The sequence below is a fragment of the Barbatula barbatula genome (assembly GCF_947034865.1).
Source record: "Barbatula barbatula genome assembly, chromosome: 21".
NCBI lineage: Eukaryota > Metazoa > Chordata > Actinopteri > Cypriniformes > Nemacheilidae > Barbatula > Barbatula barbatula.
The window spans coordinates 9,675,329-9,695,958 of record NC_136784.1 but is presented as its reverse complement, the minus strand read 5'-3'; the positions used below and the strand labels follow the sequence as shown (position 1 = coordinate 9,695,958).

Genomic DNA, 20,630 nt, shown 5'->3' with positions numbered 1-20,630 from the left:
AAGGGATGTGAATAACAGAAGTAAACAAAGCGCCTTTGTAGGACATATTCTCCTTGCTGCTCTCTGGAACGGTTTATTTTCCAACATCCTTGCCTCTCTGGAGCTGTTTCCCATTTACTATAGGTTATAAAGCGATTAAAGAAGCCTCCCATCCCTCCCTGGTCGCTCAACTGTCTCAGTGCCCACAACTCTTCTGTCGCCCACTATAAAAATAACCTGGGAAGGGAAGACAGAGACCGAGAAGGAAGAAGAACACAGTGTAAGAGCTGCACTGTTAAATTGAAGTTTTAATCTCTGCAGAAATACACACACAAACGTACAGGAATAGTCGGTTTTCTCTCAATGGTTGATAAGAAAGCACACGGGGTTCCTCTTTTTTCACCACGGAAACAATAAAACAATTGTCTCTCAGACTACTGCTTTAAATCTGCAATTTTCTTTTTGCTTACGCCCATTTTCTCTCAAAAAAGTCCTCAAACAAAGCACAAAAAGGGCGAATGAAAAAGATTAGTACTGTGTCTCAACCAAAGGGAGAAAATTCCAACCAGAAAAAGAAACTAAAGGAAGACGTTGAGTTCTGACACAATGGCCCCGCCAGCTGCTGGTGTTGAAGAATGAAAGTCAGACATCAGGGATGAGTCTTCACGGGCCATTGTGCTCATCTATGATCTCCATCGATCTCGCTCTGTCTCCTGTTCTCATTTCCTGAGGATTAGAAGTTCTTTCTACACTGAATGTCACAGCTCTTCTCGCTGTAGAGTTGAGGAGATTGTAAAGGGAGGCAATTGTAACGTTCTAAGCGTCTTAAATCACACTTAAGCTAGAGTGATGACGGCTGATCTGCACATGCTCAGTGCCTTCCTCAGGCAGCAAGCTACAGAGAGTTATTTAGTGGTGGATTTGTGAGGTATAAACAATTATTTTGACAATTCCATGCAAATGTCAACCTTAAAATGAAATAATCTTCTTTTTTGATGACTACTGCTGATCATATAATTTTTGTTAAACAATTTCTTAGAAAATTAAAATGTAGATCCAAAATATCTTTCCAAATTGCCTCTCGTCTGAGGGCCAAGTGTTCAAAGCACATTCATTGAGAATATCAGTTGTGAGGCAGATCCCACCTCTATTTGCTTGTGTGACTGCGTGGGCTTTTAGAGACACATGCTCATCTCATCTCATATGAAGCGCTAAAAGCTCTGTCCTTTTCACAGAGAGTCACCAAAGGCTTCTGACAGCACAGAAAAGGGCATCGTAATCTGCTGACAATTAACTAGCCCCAGAGCTGATGGAGAGCTGGATAAAGAGATGGAAAAGAACACTAATAAAGAGAGAGCGAGAAAGAGAAAACATCAGGTATCGTCAGATGAAACAGGATGAGGAACGTGCGGCAGGGCATGCGGAGGCAAACCCGGCACAGAGTGAGGGAGAGAACTTCAAGGCAGCGGGAAAGAGACGCGTAGGAAGAGGCAGATACGAAAGGGGGAGGTAAGGCCAGCTGGAAGTGAAGGTGGCATTAGGATGAAAGAAGGCATGCGGAGACTAGCTTCACTTCAAATGAAGGTCAGGCAGCAAAACGCAGTTATAAACAGGAGAGAAAGAGCGAGAAGGGTAATTAAAAGAGAGAGAAAGAGAGAGAAAGCTAGAATATAATGCAATAGGAACTGTGTAACATTCAATGCTACCATTTCTTTTCCCCAAAATCTTCATTAAACTTTTTAAAGGGATAGTTGATCCGAAAATGAAAATTCGGTCATCATTTACACACCATCTTGTCATTTCAAAACTGTAAGAATGTTAGTAAACAAAAACTGTTGGTCCCCATTGACTTGCATTGGTTTTGTGTCCATACAATAAGAGTCAATGGGAACTGCTGTTGATCAGTTACCAACATTCTTCAAAATATCTTTTGTGATTTGCAGAAGAAAGAAAGTCATACAAGTTTGAAATGACAAGAGGGTGAGTTTCATCGTAAAACTCTCTGAACCTGAACAATGCCAACTCTTGCTCTCCATCAATACCCATAAGCCCCTCCGACATCACCACACTCTATTCACAGCATCAGCTGCACATCTCCCAACAGCACACAATCTGGCCCTCCACATGCAAACAATTCCACGCAGCTTCACTCAAAACAAATTAACTGCTAACGAATACTGGGCGGACCGATTCTGATAGCCCCCCGCGTCCCATCACACATGTGGCAGCTGCACGGGCGCGATCCGCTAAAGCATTACCCAATCACCTCGCTAACGCATTCATATAGCGCATCCATTACGTTATCATAATCAAAAGCAATTTGTTGCTTAGTGCCGTGCCATTTTTTCCTGGCTGTGATTAAAATGGCCCCGTGGAGAGTTTAGATTTGGTTTGAGGGATTAAACGTGATTTAATGTGATCGTACTAGAGTAAAGCTCTGGCAGTCGCAAGCGCCGAAAGAAGGAAAATAAAACCTGAAAAGGATAGTCTGGTAAGGTCATTCAGTACATAAAAGAGAATTAATGATTACAAGCCTTGCACAGTGCAAAGATCACGCAGACTTGGTCTTTTTCCCCTTCTATAAGGGTTCTTCAAGCACTCCGGGTTGTTTTTGAAGTATCTGTCCTCAAAATAACTTTTGTGAATAAATCATTGTAATTGGCTTAAAGCATTATAACGTCACTGTGAAACTCTGTTTCCTTTTATTTCTTTTTGAATGTCTAGGAAGCTATCCTGAAAGTCCATTAAAGATGGATGTCCCGTGGAAAGTCACAAAGGTTTTGGAACGACAAGGATCAGTAAACGCTGACAGATTTTTTATTTTCTAGAAGCTAGAAAACAGCGAGGGTGATTTTGGAGACTGAACCTAAATGAGGAAGTCAATAAATGACTTCACAGAAAAGGGAGCAGTAGTTTTACTTGATTATGCCGAGGTAAAGTGCAATAACTACACCAAGCTGGAAGCAATTAGAAATCATTCTATTGTGGTACAGGAGACAACAATAAAAGAAAGAGATGTGAGAGAAATGAGAGTAATCTTAAAAAGACTGACGCTGGGAATTGTTTAAATGAAAGGATAATTGCGTGAGGAAAAAACAACAATAACAAGAGCAACCAAATAATCCTATCTATACTGAAAATAACAAAAGGTCCAGAGTTTCTAATTTTCTCTGCAATATGGTACAGTATAAATCTCTCAGTAAGCGTCTGGTTATAAATAAAGGCCGTATGTTATTTCCATTCACTGGCTTGGGCTTTGGAGAGATTTTGCCATGTTTGAATTTATAACGCCGATAAAATCTCTATATCTCTCTGCTTTTAATCACACTGGCGCATTCATCTCTGAATGATTTGGAATGTAATTTGGAGGGAGAGGTAATCAGGTTTTGCATAATTGACTTTGCGGCCTGCAGATAGGAGGGTTTTTCTGCTTCAGTAATTACCGCCCACCATTCTTCCATCTAGCCAGGTCTGCCTCCTGGTGCATATTAATGATGCGTGAGGAGTGCTCTGTTAGTGGGGAGTAACCCAAAAAGACATACTTGCGCAGCCAAGCGTGCAGGAAGGAGGATGCCAGCGTTCCACAGGTGCCTTGTGGACGGATGTGTTTTCTAATAATATCAGTACTGCGATGCAGCAAATGGACGCAGCATAACTGACTTTATAACCGACCTATCTGGAAATGCATGAAATAGACAGTTTTGTTAATTGTTCACTACTGCACGGATCGCTTGACCTCCACTGCATTGATTCCTGTTGGTTGCATCGTTGCATCACTGCTCGGTTAAATACAAAACAATTAAATTCTGTTTAACTCTGTCACAACAACAACAACTGATGTTACATCTGTCACCTCAAATCACAAACTCCTATTGTAAATTAGAAAAACGCTGTCAATCTGAATGTACATTCTGTGTAGATTCTCTCTCTCGCTCTCTATTCTTCTTGCCTTTCCCTGTGCGCTGTCACCTTCTTTACTCCGCTTGAAAAAGTCCTTTGTATCGCCTCCCTGAAATAAACAGACTCGGAGCGCAGATGTTTTCCGACACAAATACAAACAGTGCGTGAACTAGAATACATGCAGCGCTCTCAAAGCTCCTAAATAAACACACAGAGACGCAACCAAAGCATATCAACAGACAGAGTTGCATCACCAAGAGCTAAGGACGGATTAAAAAAAAACATGTTGTTTGACATAATTGACACTTGCCTGTACATTTCGGCAAGGAGAAAGGTACAGACTAGAAAGTTCTACCAGCAGGGGGAGCTTTGATAACCGGCACCTGTAATAAGGTGTGTAGGCAGGGCCCAGGGGTCCCTCAAAAAAGATGATTCTTTTACAAACCTTGAGTTTTAGAACTTGTAATAATTAAGTCTCTTGCTGCGATAGATGTCAGGTATTTGGATGGGATCATAGTGCAAGACAACCAAATCATGTGCTGGGAGGTATCACGTCTTGAAAACGGGGAATTGTGTGTCAGATTCTCACTTCGACGCTTGAGGTGAGAAGAATGGAGTGTCTTTCTCAGCCCATTAATTTAATCAACACAGTGTCTCATTTTGTTTAATGAAAACAAAATGAGTTTTGAAGCATGTCAGAAAGTGACAGCTGAGCGACAATATTGTGAGTATAATAGTGTGCGTGTGTGTGAGGGGAGAACATTTTGACTTACGGATTTCCGTAGTCCCAGACGACACACTGAGGATCAACAGTGCCCTTTGGGGGAGAAAGAGAAAGACAGAGTTGTAAAACAAGACAAAAAACAATTGTACAGCGAACACAAAGTGTTTTAAGCCTGTTTCATGTCCCCAAAAACCATATACTTTAAAAAGTTGCAACTGGTCTATTTCTTTACGTTAATTTATTAAGGCTGCAATCCTTAACTCTGACTCTATATCGCCATCCCTGTTTGGGAAACATAAAATTGCAGAACTACTTTACATACTTTATGTGGGTCGCAGTCAAATTATGTTATACTTTCCCCAAAATTGTACTTGACAGCTTAAAATACACAGTAAATCTTTGTTATAGATGTTTTCATCGGATGCATGCGCCTGGCCCGAAGTTAACTTTCGGTCTGACGTTTTGGTTATCAGTCTGGCGAGTAGGGATGAGTTACGATTTTCAAATATTCGATTAGTTGATTTAATTATAGAACATCGAATAGTGTGTGCGATTGTCGTAAATAAAAATAAAATAAAGAACAACAAAAACAATTCCTCTGCCATGCGAATCGGCTAAATTCATAATCGGTTTAACAAAGTTATTTTCAAATATTTCCCAGCGAATAAAGAATATTATTGTTTCTTTTAATGCCCTACTGGCTAGTAGCTAATAATATAACTATCCATATTTTAATTGATTTATATTCATATTTCATTGTAAAATAATTGTATTACAATTAGTTAAATCTTATTGTATATAATTAAAACAAAATAAACAATTGGTGAAAAGGGGAGAATACTGCAGTAGTGTGTAAGTCTGCTCATTATCCTGTGTACCTGTTGCCTGTTGTTAGATAAGAGAGGCACTTTAGTATATTTAAGATACCTTCCCATTTACTTTCCTTGTATACTAACAACACGTGTTTCCAGATTATTAAAGTACTGCGCCGCCTTTACTCTCACGTGTGTCCCATTCACACCTCCCTTCGTACACCTCGGTTTCTCTCTGTGGGTCTCTGGAACTGCCAGTCAGCTGTGAACAAGACTGACTTCATCCATGCTTTTGCTAGCCAGTCTGACATTCACATTCTAGGTGGATTCGTCCTGACGACTCTGCCACACCCGTTGCTCTCTCCACAACCTACTCCTTCTCTCAAACTGGAAATGCACAGGTTTTCTTATCAACAAAAATTGGAAATATTTAAACTAATATAACAAATATTTATTTGAATACAACACTGTTAATATCACTTCTCCCACTCAGCTTAGTGTTGCTGTAGTAGTTTACCGCCCCCCTCCCAGGAAACTAGTAACTTGGTATTACGCTCCTTGTATCATTGCCCCTGTATGACATATCGCTATATTGCTCCCTGAACTCTCTGTCAGTCGCTTTGGATAAAAGCGTCTGGTTAATGACTAAATGTAGATGTCAGCGTGCATGTGCAGAAACGTTGCTTTCTGTTGTTGCTGTCCATAAGCTAACCGTTTTAAAACATTGCTTAAAGCCTTAATATAAACAACATGACAGATAAAACCATGTCGCCACTCTTATCCTTTCCTAAAAGCAGCAAAAGGTTGCCAGCAGCATGTTTGCTTATTCTGTGTCATCATAATTAAATCCACAGTCCAGAAATACTTGTCTGAGGAGAGCCATGGATTTTACATATGCATGAGATGCACGACAGAGGCCCCTCATCTTCAGACCCCTCTATTAGTTCCACAGTCCACATATTGCTGTAGATGATTCATTACAAAGACTAATTTTTGATTCAGTGATTCGTGAGATTCTGGGATGATGCGCCAGTGTGTGGCTCTAATCAGGTTTCAGTGGTGCATGGCTGGATGAACAGCTCATTATTGATTCATCTGTGAATCAACTGGTATAATTGACTAATCTGTCTCGGCTCAAGTATGTCTATTATCTCTTTTTAGGAAGTCCGGATGGGGTGCGGGATCCGATGGGACCTCATAACCTAACCGATGATCACCGCTGACCTTCAGGGGTTTACCAGACTCCGGAGACCTCCTGCTACGGCTCACTAAATCAAAAGATGATTACAGTATGTAGGAGTTATGGCTCCTTGTTGGCTCTCTGTGAGGTTGCACTCTACATAAAAAGCAGCTGAACTAAATTCACCTGGTTCCGGTATGGATGCATGCCATTGCTTCAATTCCAATACCTCATATATGGCATCGGATAGCTCATATAAACCACAAACAGATGTCTTACGTACTCTCATTTAAAATGATGACAAATAAACATCACAGATGGTAAACAAAACACGCATCAGAATACATCACTTCAATCTGACAGCCGAGTGCTTTCTGAGACCAATAACTGATTGTGGCATCAGACTCGTCTCAAAGATGCTGATGAATGGGGAGGAGTAGCAGAGGCCAACGTGAGGGCAAACACACAGCTGGAGGGCCATGCCTCCATTTCCCAGCAGCCTCTGGGGGTCAGGACGGCTCAGGAAGTCCGTCTCCGAGCATCTGTCAGCACAGAGAGGACAAGTCCCAGCGCACAGGCTCAGATACAACCTCCCCACATTCCAAACATCTGCGGCCAGGGCAACGGAGCAGAATCTAGACACCGACCCCTGCCAAGGTCCTTTGCGCACAGCTTGGGTCCACCCAGAACCCCAGCTGAAGGGGCAGAACCTTAGTATGCCCTGCTGCGGGGGAGCCATGCGTGCAAACTAGTGTGAGGTAAACATAAACAGATCTTTTTATCATTAACTAATATAAATCACCTGTGTTTCACAAGAGATCTCAGAAAGAGATCTCATTAAACTGAGACATTAAAATATGTCAGGGACAACTTTTGTTATTAAATTCTCCATTTGGCAAATTATCAGAGCTCATTTGATAACTTTTCACTCTTACTATATTCCTATTATTGATTCAATTCATTTGTGTCTATTTATACTTTTTCATATATTTCAGTAGATTATTTAATAGAACATGATTGAGAATGTATTATGTTTCCTGAGCTATGAAAGAAATAAGCATGCGCACAAAAATCCACGTATCACATTCACTCCCACATTTCCAAAACTCAGGTCTCTGAGGAGACAGCAGGTAAGGGTTGCCATGGCGACTCCGGGAATATCATAACGGCGGCTGAGCTGATGTGCACAATCCCATCTGCAGGTTCCATATTTTGCATAAATCCTTACGGGTATATTTTTATTACTTTTACCACATAAAAAACTGAGCGCCTTTATGTGCAGTACTTTATGTCCTGTATATTTAGGGGTTGATAAAGATGTACTATTCATAATAGAAGATTATTAATAGAGGGTCATTCTAACCAGAACTATCTTTCATTCCTGATTATAGTGCTGAAATAGACTCCAAGCTTGCGGGCTGCTTTGTGCTTGCTGTGGTGTCTCGCAGGTACACTGTGATCTTTGGGCAATTTGTCAACCGGAGCAAATGAACAGCATTCACGGGTTGTAAATAATGGTGCACTTAAAACAAAGAGGAGAAATATGAGAACTCAAATGAAATAACTATTGATTTGAAACAACTGAAGGCTCACAGGAAGTATGTGAATGTTAACACGGTACTGTCACTTATAATCTTTAAAGTTATGCTGTTAAGTGGTGATTTAATTTGAGCAGCATTATGTATCAAAATATTATTAGACAGTATATAGTGATACATCATAATAAAGCACTTCAGCGGGTCAGCACTCGCACGCTTAAAGTATTTCATAAATATACAGTGAAACATGGCATAGAATATATATTGTAGATTGGTTTATTTAATATTAATACCAGTTTAAATATGTATGAAGGTATGTGGTACTTACGTTCAGCAAAGGAGCAAGTTCCACTGATACCAGCGGCTCGGTGGGTTTGGGTAAGGGGCGCACCGTCACTGTCAGAATCTTTGAGGTGATCACAAACGGATCTCTGAAAGAAACAAAGATTATTAGATCCAAACTGTTTGTGACATTTGATGTTGGATGGGTAGTTCAGGACAAGGCAAGGAAAAGTATTTTTGGTTGAATGTCACTGTGCTTTTTAGGATAGGAAGGGACAAAACAAAATGCAACGGGACAGAATTGGACAGGGACGGGACATTACGAAACGTAATCGATCCCTAGGGGAAGATTAGGGCATAACCGCTATATAAATATTCTAGAGAAAACAAAATAATAAACGCAATAGAAAATACAAATTACAGTGAGAAATACTATACAACGGGGTTGCATTTGTGAACATTAGTTCATGCATTAGTAAACATGACCTGGCAATGATCAATACTTTTCCAGCATTTAATAATCTTAGTTTATGTTATTTTAACATTTACTAATACATTTTTAACATCAATAGTTGCAACTGTTAAAAATTACAGTAGTTAATGCACAGTGAACATGAACATTGACATTAACATTGGCAAGGAGTAATACATGCTGAAAAACTATATTTCTCATTGTTAGTTCACATTAGTGCATTAACTAATACAAACTTTTTGTAAACTGTTAAAAACAATATGCAAGACCTAAGAGGCACCATGTGCAAATGTACGTATAATATATCATTATAAATGAATGAAGAAATCTGATTTTATCTTTATAAGGAACATTTTTTATTAAGATATTAATAAAGCTACGATTTTAAACCACTGTTCCCAAACAGCATCTATTTTTGGTGTCTATGTATGTGCTTTGGAGAGGGAGGGAGAACGTCAACTTGGATATATCTGTGCAAGTGGGGTCATGGGGAGTTACATTGTGTCACAAACAAATCGGGCAGGTTAGCTCCCCCTGGAGCGTCGAGAGCAAGGATGTGTGCTCTGCGCAGAAAATTTATGAGATGCGAACCGAATGCAGACCAAAAACAAACAAATAGCCTTGATCCCATACATATTCAACAAGCCCCATCACAATCAAACACACTGAAGAACAATGACCTGGATACCAGGGCCTTGAACGCTACTCACGAGATAGAGAGAGAGAGAGAGAGAGAGAGAGAGATGCTTGTGTTTCTCGTCAGGGTTGAGAGCTCTGACATGCTTACTGAGTTTGGACAGTGAACTATAGACCCCAGCAGGGCTCAGCAGGAGATGAGAGATGCCTACACGTGCCTCCCGGTGTCGGCTGCACGTATATGGCTAATTACTCTTATCTCTTCTTTCTCAATATAGAAGAGCCCTCTCAGTAGTAGCTAGACGGGGGCCACAAGCAAAACGGTTTCCCACAATTAAAAAAAAATGAAGCTAACCGAGGTAATTTTGGTCTGAGTTATTTTGTATTGGAGATAAACCGGTCTTTATGATCCATATTATTTTTACGGTCGAATATAATTATTTTCAGTTTTTTCTAAAATGCCCAATAATACTTGTGCATGCCATCCGATTCTGTGAGTCATGCCTAATGTAAAATAATGATTGTTTAAAAATATTCATACGTTTCTCTTAGCTATGCAAACAGATATTAAACTAGTATACACAGACACATACATGTAAGTTGGATTGGCCTATTACTTTAAATTTAATGTTCCAGTCAGTCTATGTTTGTAATATCATGGCTTAAAAAGGATGACTCATTCACAGCTTTTCAACAATAACTTTACTTTCAGCTGTTATTTGAATGAATAGTAATACTGATATACTGAAATATGGATTATTAAAAATGTGGACTTACTTGGGTGGAGGCATTATGAGACCCAGGGTGCGATACAGGATTGCTCCAATGACAAAGTATGGCGTGTCATCTGATTCTACAAACAAAACACGACATTAATAAAGCAAAACATGATAATGAAATAATTGTGTTTATTTGTGAAAAATAATAAAAGGTAATGCAACAACATTGCCGTGACCTGTGCATTGGCTCTATATTCAATATTCCACAGCTTACCAAACGTCTAGCACATTTATATTTAAACACACACATGGCAGTCATATCACTTAACCATAATTCTTAATTTTTTACTCATATTGTGCTTTCCATCACCCAGCTGAGCGAGCCAAATAAAAGCAGACAAGAAAGAACAGATCACAGCAAGAGTTAAGAGAAAAACCTCCTTCCAAGGACCCCGAGAGCGTCTGGACAAAGCCTGACATTTAAAAGAAACAGGAAAGGGAGGGTTCAGTGAGATATGACCGCCGATTCTTCTGCAGACCATCTGTCTACTCTTCCTCACTGGCTCTGTTCCTCCCGTTCGGCTTTTTCATCCCGTTTATTACGTTACCTCCTCCCCACGAATGCTTTTCCTCCACTCACATCACATCGCCTGTTCTTTTTGTGAGACTCTTTTTATTATGGAAACCTTTATTCCTCTATTCCTCCTCTCTCCCATTCAATTCTTCTTATTCTCTCAACACTACGAGCTTCCAGAGAGAGAGACTCATCCCTGAGTAAATGCCATCATATTTCACTGATGGAGAACATGAGCTGAGAGGGATACAGAGGACGGGACGTTAAAGCGTTGCAGTTATAGATGATGTAACGGGCATCAAGTCCACATTTCATTACAGTCTGTCCTCATACGGCACTGGAAGTTCTCGGCTATTCCATTAACTGCTATTCAGTTCATACTGAGATTATATAGAGTGCCTAACAAATGTATAAGTGCACCTGTCATAATAGAGAAAACACAATTCTTTTTATTGTTGTATATTAGTCACATATCAAACAACTGAATTGTTTTTATTTACCTTCTGAGAAACAACATGGCGAATTCCATGCAAGGGGGTCCGTGGCTTATGTAGATAGAAATAGTTCATTCTAAGGTAATAAAAACAGCTTCCCAGCATACCATGGGTTAGTCAAATGTACAAGGTCTGACATTGTCTTGAGATATTTGGAAAGTTTGGGCCCCTAATCAAAATTTCTCATTTGTTTTTGTTTTGTATGAGGTATAAGGGATGTGTTGGATGTTGAGTGGAAGATGGGTAAGACTTCAGTATATAGGGCATTTCTCACTATTAACTAGTTGTAATTAGCATGCCTACTATTGGCACATTAGCTGTTTATTAGTACTTAAAAAAGCACATATTCTGCATGACTATACTCTACATCCCTAATCCCACCCATACCTAAACCTATCTATTACCTTAATAACTATTAATAAGCAACACACTAAGAGCTTATTGGGGAAAAAGTCATAGTTAATGATTTGGTAATAGCGATAATTGCCACCTATAGTGAAGTGTGAACAGAAGATGTTTATTAAATATTAAATAAATATTGTAAGTTTAAATATTTACTTGCCTGCCACACAAAAATGTATGTATTTTTATATGTGCCTTGAAAAATCGAATGGCCCCAGGAAAGTGGGTCGTACATATTGTTGATAACTGTCTGTGAATACTAATAAGATCACACAACAGTAACTACCTCTCTTGGCTTTTGGATGATCTATTGACAGAATACACAGAACTATGTCTTCAGAGGTGTATAAAAGCCTTACATAATGAAGCGTTATGTTTTTATTACCTTAGGATGAGCTGTTTCTATTTACATACACAGCGGTTCCCCTTACATGGAATTCGCTGTGTAGTTACTACAGTAGTGCTTAACAGACAAACTGCTCTACATAACACGTTTCGTAAATACATTATCTCCTTCGGCAAAGAAGTGTAAACGTGAAGACATCTTATTCCTATGTCAGACCCCATGGTGCTTCTAAAGGGAGGGGTGGAGTGAGCCATTGGTTGCAAATCGCAACCTCACCACTTGATGCCACTACATTTCATACACTGGGCCTTTATAATAATAAGTCAACATAAACAATAATCCTTCCAGATCAAGTCAGAGCCGTGCAGTGCAAACATTAAAGGCCCTATAATCTAGCCCTTTTACAAAATATAATATAAATCGTAGGAGTCCACAGAATGTGTCTGCGAAATTTCAGCTGAAAATACACCATAGATCTATTATTATACTGTGCCCTACATGTCCATTTTGAAGTCACGTGAGAGGAGGCAATGCCTCCAACGGGTTATGATTGGATTAACTCATCAGCGAGATCCCGCCTTCCTGCTCGTCTTCGTCATACATTTTAAACTGCGGGCGCTAAATTAGATTGAACGTTTATTAAATTGTTTTATTAGTTGTATTAATCAGAGTTTAGGATTCATGTCGGAGATGGCGGAGGCAGAGGAGTTATCGATTGTTGACAATATTACGTGGTTCAGATTTGTTCAAAAACTTTTGCTTGTGATCAGGCTTGCTCAGGATAGCAGCAAGGCTAAAGTAAGTCACATCTATTTGATTTGATCTCTTAAATGCTTTGAGTATTTCTGGGACTGCTAATAATTCAATTGATGGTATTGGTAATGATGTTATTCTTATATAGGAAATCCCAAATGTTCCAGAAGAAGATGAAGGTGGTGTTGATGTACCTTTTCCCAAAGCAGGGAAAATAAAAAACAAAAAAAAATCTGAAGTACATACTGTAATGAACTTGTAGTAATTAAAAGGAATTTTTCACACATAAACACTGAAATGACACTAGATTTCTGACAATCGCACTTGTTAATAGTGCAGAGATGAACAAAAATGACATGGGTAGAATCTGCCGCCTCATTTTTTAAGTCCACCGCACACCACTGGCTTCCAGTAAGAAGAAAACTGAAGAGAATGGTCATTAAGTGAATGAGAAACAGTGTCACATACAAAACAATATGTTTGGTGTTTATAGATAAGTAAGATACACGACAAACGCGTTATTTGTTAAAAAACTGAGCACGCTGTTTTCTGTTACGTCTTTAAATCCGGTACATTGCTCTTACAGTATAAGTGAAAGTTAACATGATAAACGCATCACATCTATAAAAACTGAAAACATGCTCTCTATGAGTGAATGCACAAATGCGTGCACATTGTTTTTATAAGTGACAATACACAGGACAAACGCATCATATGTTTAAAAAGTAAAACCATGACCCATTATGAATCCAGGATTTTACGAAAACTCGTTGTGAAGCATCTCGGTGTAAAGTGAATTCATTGGATGTCAATCATACTAATGTCCTCCGCCTATAAGATCTTGAGGCGCTGCATCAAGTCATACAAGCCTTCGATGAGGGCGGAGACAGCAGAGTCCATCAGCAGTCATTGGCTGGGCTAAATCAACGTGCCGTCAGGTTACTGAGAAAATGCGAACAGCTCCTTCAAGAGGACAGTTGAGGTTTATTGGGGATTGAAAAAAATGAATTTGTGGATTTTGATAATTCTAGGGTGGTTCTGTACACACAGATATGTTCATGCAACATAGGATTTTTTAAGAAATGTCTCAATGCTAAAAAAGACATTTAATTTAAATAAAGTTGAAAGGTACAGTTGTTTTAACCCATCCTGAAAATAAAACCCCAAGTTGCATCAGCTGTTTACCCAGAAAACCAGATAAATTAATGTCCCAAACACCCATAAAGGGAGTCGGTTTGCCACCCAAGCATGAATAAAGGGAGATGTGTGTCTTCCCCTCAGTGAAAATGGAGAGTAACAAACGTGACTCATCCAGCAATGCTGGCGTTTTCCTCAATGTCAGCAAATCAAATTCTAATCAGGTCCGCTGCAGCTCCTGCTGCATGTTAAAGGGGTATACAGATGACTATCGCGGCCATCGGTCGCAACCGAACAGAGGCTGACTTGTGTCTTTTCTCTATTTCCTGAGCTGTCACTTCAACAAAGCTGTTGTGTAAAAAGATCCTGACAAATATTTCCTCCTCATTTAGAAAACCCTTCTGGAAAAAGCCAAGGAGCCATCTTATATCAGATGGCGGTGGGCGGAACGGTAAGTTTGTTATTTTCAGTGGAGGGGGCGGTCCTCCACGGGCCGGCAGGTCTGTAATGGTTTAGCCCTGGAGTGCCTGCAACACTAGATAGCTATAACGGTAGTTTCTTTCATCTCAGTTTGTTTCCTTCTCATTTTGTTCAGAGCTCTCATCGGTTTTCAGATCAACTCCTCTTGACCACCTGCGTGTTTTTGATCTTCCACGCAGACACTGCGGATAAATTTGGCTGTAAGTCCTATTCTGAGTGCTTTATCTTGTTCTGTTCATGGTGTAAAGTGTTAGCTGGATCTGGGCGGGGGTCCCTAATCAGAACTTTATTTGGGGTCCCCATGTGCTTCCAATACAATTTGCTATTGTCAATGTTTCATTGTTCTGTTCATTTGATTGGCCACCTCATTTATTTTGATTCTACAATGTTGAGTTTGGTCCGTTATTTCACAAATTTTGACACAAACCACAGAAAAAATTGTGGGTAAGGCCCTATGTGACAAAACGGTTGTGCGTCGTGAATATATCACAAAAGCAGTTATTTTGTGCTCTCTGGGGCCCCCTAGTGACAGCGAGGCCCTAAGCAGCCACTTAGTTCGCGTATAGGGAGAGCCGGCTCTGAGCTGGATTGATAGGCCATCTTGTTTATCGATCATTTGATTGTATGGGCCATTTTGTTCACCCCTTTATATGCTCAGATGTTGATTTCACCTACGGTACATTCACAATCTAATACACAATCTTTCAGGATTTACTCCTGTATGTGGCGGTCACTCCAAAAACTTAGCAATGTATATGTGGCCTAAGAGAGAGAAAGAAAAATTATACAGAATGTAAAATGTGACAGGGGTGAGAGTCATATAACACTAAGTGCATTAAGCAGGTGAACCCTGACGGTGCGGTCAGACCCGCGGCTGACACTGCAGTATCTCATCAATAACAGTGAAGGGGCAACACGCAGAGATGGATTTCACATACTGTCACAACAACAGCAACATATGCCTAATGTCAACAAGCATAAGAGCTCACTGGACTTGATGATCCATTGGTTGGGTTATAGCCTCTGGACTGTCAAATTTACTACAATAATACAAACACAATAAAACTATTTTTGGATTACAGCCTCTTGAAGTTTTAACATGAGATGTTTATATAAATGGTGTAGGGTTCACATCTAAGCTTTACTTCGATGATTTTTCAGATTTTCTTATCATTCAGTACAAGTTATCTTAAGAAACTAAATGTATATTATAAATATTATAAAGTTTTATATAAAACATTTTAAAATAAAATTTTAGATTTGTAATGAATTAAACAAATATGTTTGCACAATTACAAAACAAAATTAGATTTCAGCTTCAGATAAAAATGTTCTAAAGGTCACAAAAACACCTTTTACTCAAGTGACATTAAATATTGTAGTGTATTTATTACTACAAACACTGACAGTGTTTAAGAAACACCTGACTCAACAGTATCCGCTAATCATTATTCATGTAAATCAATACAATTGATTCGAGTTAAGTATAATTAAGCATTGTTGACCTATGGTTACAGCATGGTTGACCCTATTACATGCCACAGTATACAAAAATATAATTTGGATTATTGGTGTAACTATGTTAACATAACATTGTGAGGTAAAATATCACTTCCCACTCACCATCTGAAGACAGGGTGAAAATTTCTTTGGGTATGAAGAGTTTGTCTTCTGCGGATCGTGCCCAGTCTTTCATCCCTCTCCTTCCCTTCATAGGGAAGTTGATGTCGCTGGAAACAGCCGAAACCGGCTCTCTCTGGATAGTGATAACTGGCGGGACCAGAGACACAGATTAGAGTCTAATATGTCTTGGACTCAAACAAAGAACTTGACATCTGCAAGGCTGGGCAGCGTGATCTTTATAGCATGCCGTGGCAACTCACTGAGGTTGTTGGTGACAACCAGAAAGCTTTGGAACGGTTTCTGAGCCTCTCCAATTAGATGAATGAAGTCTTCGACGACTCGCATCAGCAGCAAAGCACCTGGAGAGACCTGTGAAAGAGTCGAACCCAAGCACAAAAACACACAAACAGGAAAACGGGTTTAGTCAAGCCTAGTTTTGGATAGGATCTCTAGAACACAGTGTGTGACAAGTTCTTAATATTCCCACAACCACCACATCTATAAACAGCTCCACGTAACTCTGGCTGGTAACTGTCAATGTTATGCGGTTTGTTACAGTGTAAAATGATAAATTCTGCCCTCCGATATTTTCATCATTTTCGGTGCGCTTTTTACGACCAGACAAGATTGTGCGAGTTTATGATGCAGTCATGAAAAGATGATGGAGAATAAGCATCGGGCACATCGGTCCGTGAGATGAGATATGTACCGTCACCCCTCCACGCAGCCGTGTTTATAAATCGGCATTGGGTTTTAATTCACTAACCCTTTGTTCCGGAGCACGGCGTGCCAAAGCCACATTTCACAGTGAAGTTCATGAGAATTCATAGCCTGTTCCTCAATCTAATTGGAATTTCTCTGTTCCACCCCACATGTGGAAATGAAGGCATTCATGACTGTCTGAGGAATATTGGGTTGTTCTGTGCCACAAGGGAACTCTGCTGACGAATACCCCCTCCCCGGACTCCAAAGGGATTCACAGAATCTTTACTTTTCATCATTTGCATTTGTAACTCTTTTACTTTGTTTTGATTTTATCACACGTTGATTCCAAAACGTGGCAGATGGCCATTTATACGCAGCAGATTAGTCTTCATCGTTGGTTCAAAATGAATGGGAGAACCGACATCATACTTTCCCAAACAGGCTTCTCTTGGCAGATAATGTGACTGATTTCTAAGTCTGATGGAAAATGCTGATTTACTGAACATATAAAAGGTGTTCTTTCTCATACCTCAAGTAAGGCTTATCAACGTGTTCAATAGAGGTTAAGGTATACAGAGATTTTGAATTAAAGGTAATATCGAGGTATGCTGAGAAATACCATGTTCCTGTGTAATTACCATATTCAGTTACCGTTAGAGATGCACGATACTAAACTTATCCCCCGATGCCGATAGCGATTACTAAGATCTGCCAACACAGATTCTGAATCTTTAATATTTCTTAACTTTCTGAATGCAATTAATTCATATTATGACTATTAATACTGAACATAAAAACCGGTTACGTTTATTTACATTTCCTATTTACAGAGCCAAATTCATTGCATTTTCCAATACCGATTATTGACCGATATATGGGTGCATCTCTAGTTACTGTCATAAATTACATTAAGAAAATACCATGGTATTATTACCAGGAGACACATGTATTATGCCACATGTATACAAACCATTGTGCATATATCAGATGTCACATTCATTGAATAATGTACATTTTTTGTGGAAACTAGTAACTTTGTATTAAAACCTATCGTACTATTGCTCCTGTATGACATATCGCTTATTGCTCCCTGAATTCTTTGTAAGTCGCTTTGGATAAAACCGTCTGCCAAATGACTAAATGTAAATGTAAATCTAAATGTACATATACTATAGTACTAATGACCAAATTCATCATCAATGGTATCTGAAACGATACTCAAAACGTATCACGATTTTATCTGCTACGGTGGTCCAAATATAGTCTTCAATCATACAGTACTATGATAATGTATGATTTCTTAAAGCAGGGTGTCAATTTATTAATTCATGCGAAACGACTGAAGGTGTTAATTCACATTTATGTACACATTTTCCAGCCCATGAATTTATGCTTGAATATGTTTTCTGCTATCAACAGGTCTTGTTGTCGGTTCACCTAGCAAGCCTCCAGATGGTCTCAAATGGAAGGGCAACAAAGCTGAAACGATTGTAGACACAAACAATGGGCACACAGGAACACCTTCATTCTTACTAAGACACAAACGCAGTCAGAGGCTGTGATGTGCGACTGAACAGGTGTTCTGTTCCTGTAATGATGGTGCTGTTATATACTCAAAATAACACGCTGCACACTGTAAACCCAAACTGAGAAACTAAAATATCACACTACAACCACGAGGTATGAGATGGCTATTTATCATACAGACTCACCACTGTAATCTTACTGTAATGTTTACTTACATATCCATACAATACAGAGTATAAATCTGATAGTGTTGGATTCATATCCTTTTTGCCGAGACAAATTCATAATCCCAATAAAAACCAAACAGATATTCAATAGAACACAAAGTGCAAAATATATTTTACAATAAGTTAAAACTCAGTTCTACCAGATTTGAGCCCTTTAAGATCATTAATATTGCACACTTCACCTTCAAGATATTAGCAGACATGTTACGGTTTGAGGAAACATGGGCCACCATTCGGCAGACTCGTGGGAGATGATTATTTACAAGGTAAGGAGAGCAGAAGGCGTGTCAAAGATTTGCCTGTTCGACTGTGTTTTTGCACCGATAATCTGTCTCAGTCATGCTGAGCTAGGCACCTGGCACCTGCATACCGTACATCCAAAAACAATCACTGGAGTTATGAGCATGTGGCTCACATACTGCGCACACTAGGTGTCCATTAGTGACCATTATTACTACAAGCATATCCTGTCAAAAATTTTTTTAGACAGGTAACTTTATTTAACAGGTAATTTAATACGTATAAACCATAATATGTTTACACTAAATGTGTGACTTCTATAACGTGTGTGTTGGGATGGCTACTTGGTGCTTTATGGGATCAGAAGGGAGCAAAGCTTTTTTATTTTTTATATTGTATTATATAATTTTATTTTAGAATGCCACGGTATGTTGTGATTGTTCCGGGTAGTTCCATTAAAGGAACGGTTCACTCAAAAAGTCTATATGCATATCTCTATTTCTATACAAAGAATATATAAAAACAAAAGGCGCTAGACCAAATTTTGTCATCATTTACTTACTCTCGAGCTGTTCCAAATCTGTATGCATTTATTTATTTAAATGCTAGATATAATGTATGATGTTTAATTTAAGACTCCAATTTCCGATCTCTGTCAGCATCTTTTAATTTGCCAGTTATTCCGAAAAAAGGTATGTGATCTTGAGCGACTCCGAATTAAACCCCCTCCAGTTTGTTCGGCCCTAAGGGCATGAGCTGGTCTTCAACTGAAAATTAAAGCTTCAAGGATGGTTGAGTTGAAGAAAGTTTATTAACGTGCAAAAGTGTCCTGGGTTGACACTGAAGGTACAGTGGATGGACCTCCACACTATCTAAAGTCAAACATGCTCTGACGGAGCAGTCTAATGCAAAGAGGCAGCTTTAATAACACATCCCTGTACCAACACACTTCACAGTCCTCTTCCATTACACCCAAAGCCAGTCTGATCACATCTCTTGTTAATGTGCGAGATCAGACCAGGCTTTGATGACTCAGCGCTGTCTAAGGGGAAATCAACACTCAACCAAACAAAAATAATCAAAGTTGTATTTGTTTGCTGGGTATGCAGATTTTCGGGGTTTTGGGGCGTGTTACCTGGTGAGCGTCTTCCCACTTCTCGAGGTTTTCAATGTCCAACATTAAGCTGACAATCTGGAAGAATTTCTGAAAAAAAGACACTTATTATAATCCCTATCACTTATGTTTTCTGTTATTCTGTCGTAAATAGCAACATTTCGTCAAATAAAAACATTGTAACCAGTGTGACATGCTATTCTTCTAAATAAATAAAACAAAGATTTCGAAACCTTAGATGTCCAATATAGCTGTTTTCAGGAAATGGAAAACATTGCACTTTTTAAATGATTAAATAATATGTTGTCAAAATTGATAACTACTTAGGATATTTGAAAAACCCATTGACAAACATAAAGAGTTATTAATGATAATGATTTCTGTCCAAAAATACGAAATACGGACACATAAGGTTTCAGAGGGAGAGCGGTGATATGCAGTTATGTATGACCTTTTGAATTCTGCATTTAAGATATAGAAAAAGCTGTAAAACAAGCAAAACATTATAAAAAATAACCCAATGGAACATATTACAGCCATTAGCTCTATTACATAGATACACACCTGCACGTCGTCAGGAGCTGGGATGTAGGTTGCTCGCTTGAAGGTGTCCGTCACATTTCGGAGAATCTCCACGGAGAATAAGAGGTCACCGCTATAATAATTCTTACGGGACATTAACTCCAGGAGACTCCTCACGATCTGAGACATGCCCTCCCCTGCCAGGGTCCTCTGACCCTTCGCAAGATGTTCTCGCAACTACAAG

General features: G+C 39.2%; 1 protein-coding gene across 1 annotated transcript in view; it reads right to left on the bottom strand.

The window, feature by feature from the left end:
- LOC306910494 (adhesion G protein-coupled receptor B2-like) overlaps window positions 1-20,630 on the bottom strand; it is a gene marked incomplete at its 5' end in the record, with an annotated part of 104,953 nt that overhangs the window by 72,888 nt on the left and 11,435 nt on the right. The window contains 7 exons of the mRNA XM_079485071.1: window positions 4,653-4,696; window positions 8,462-8,564; window positions 10,301-10,376; window positions 16,052-16,198; window positions 16,312-16,420; window positions 19,886-19,954; window positions 20,429-20,623. Of these exons, the coding sequence (XP_079341197.1) occupies window positions 4,653-4,696; window positions 8,462-8,564; window positions 10,301-10,376; window positions 16,052-16,198; window positions 16,312-16,420; window positions 19,886-19,954; window positions 20,429-20,623 (743 nt within the window). The remainder of the gene's footprint in view (window positions 1-4,652; window positions 4,697-8,461; window positions 8,565-10,300; window positions 10,377-16,051; window positions 16,199-16,311; window positions 16,421-19,885; window positions 19,955-20,428; window positions 20,624-20,630) is intronic.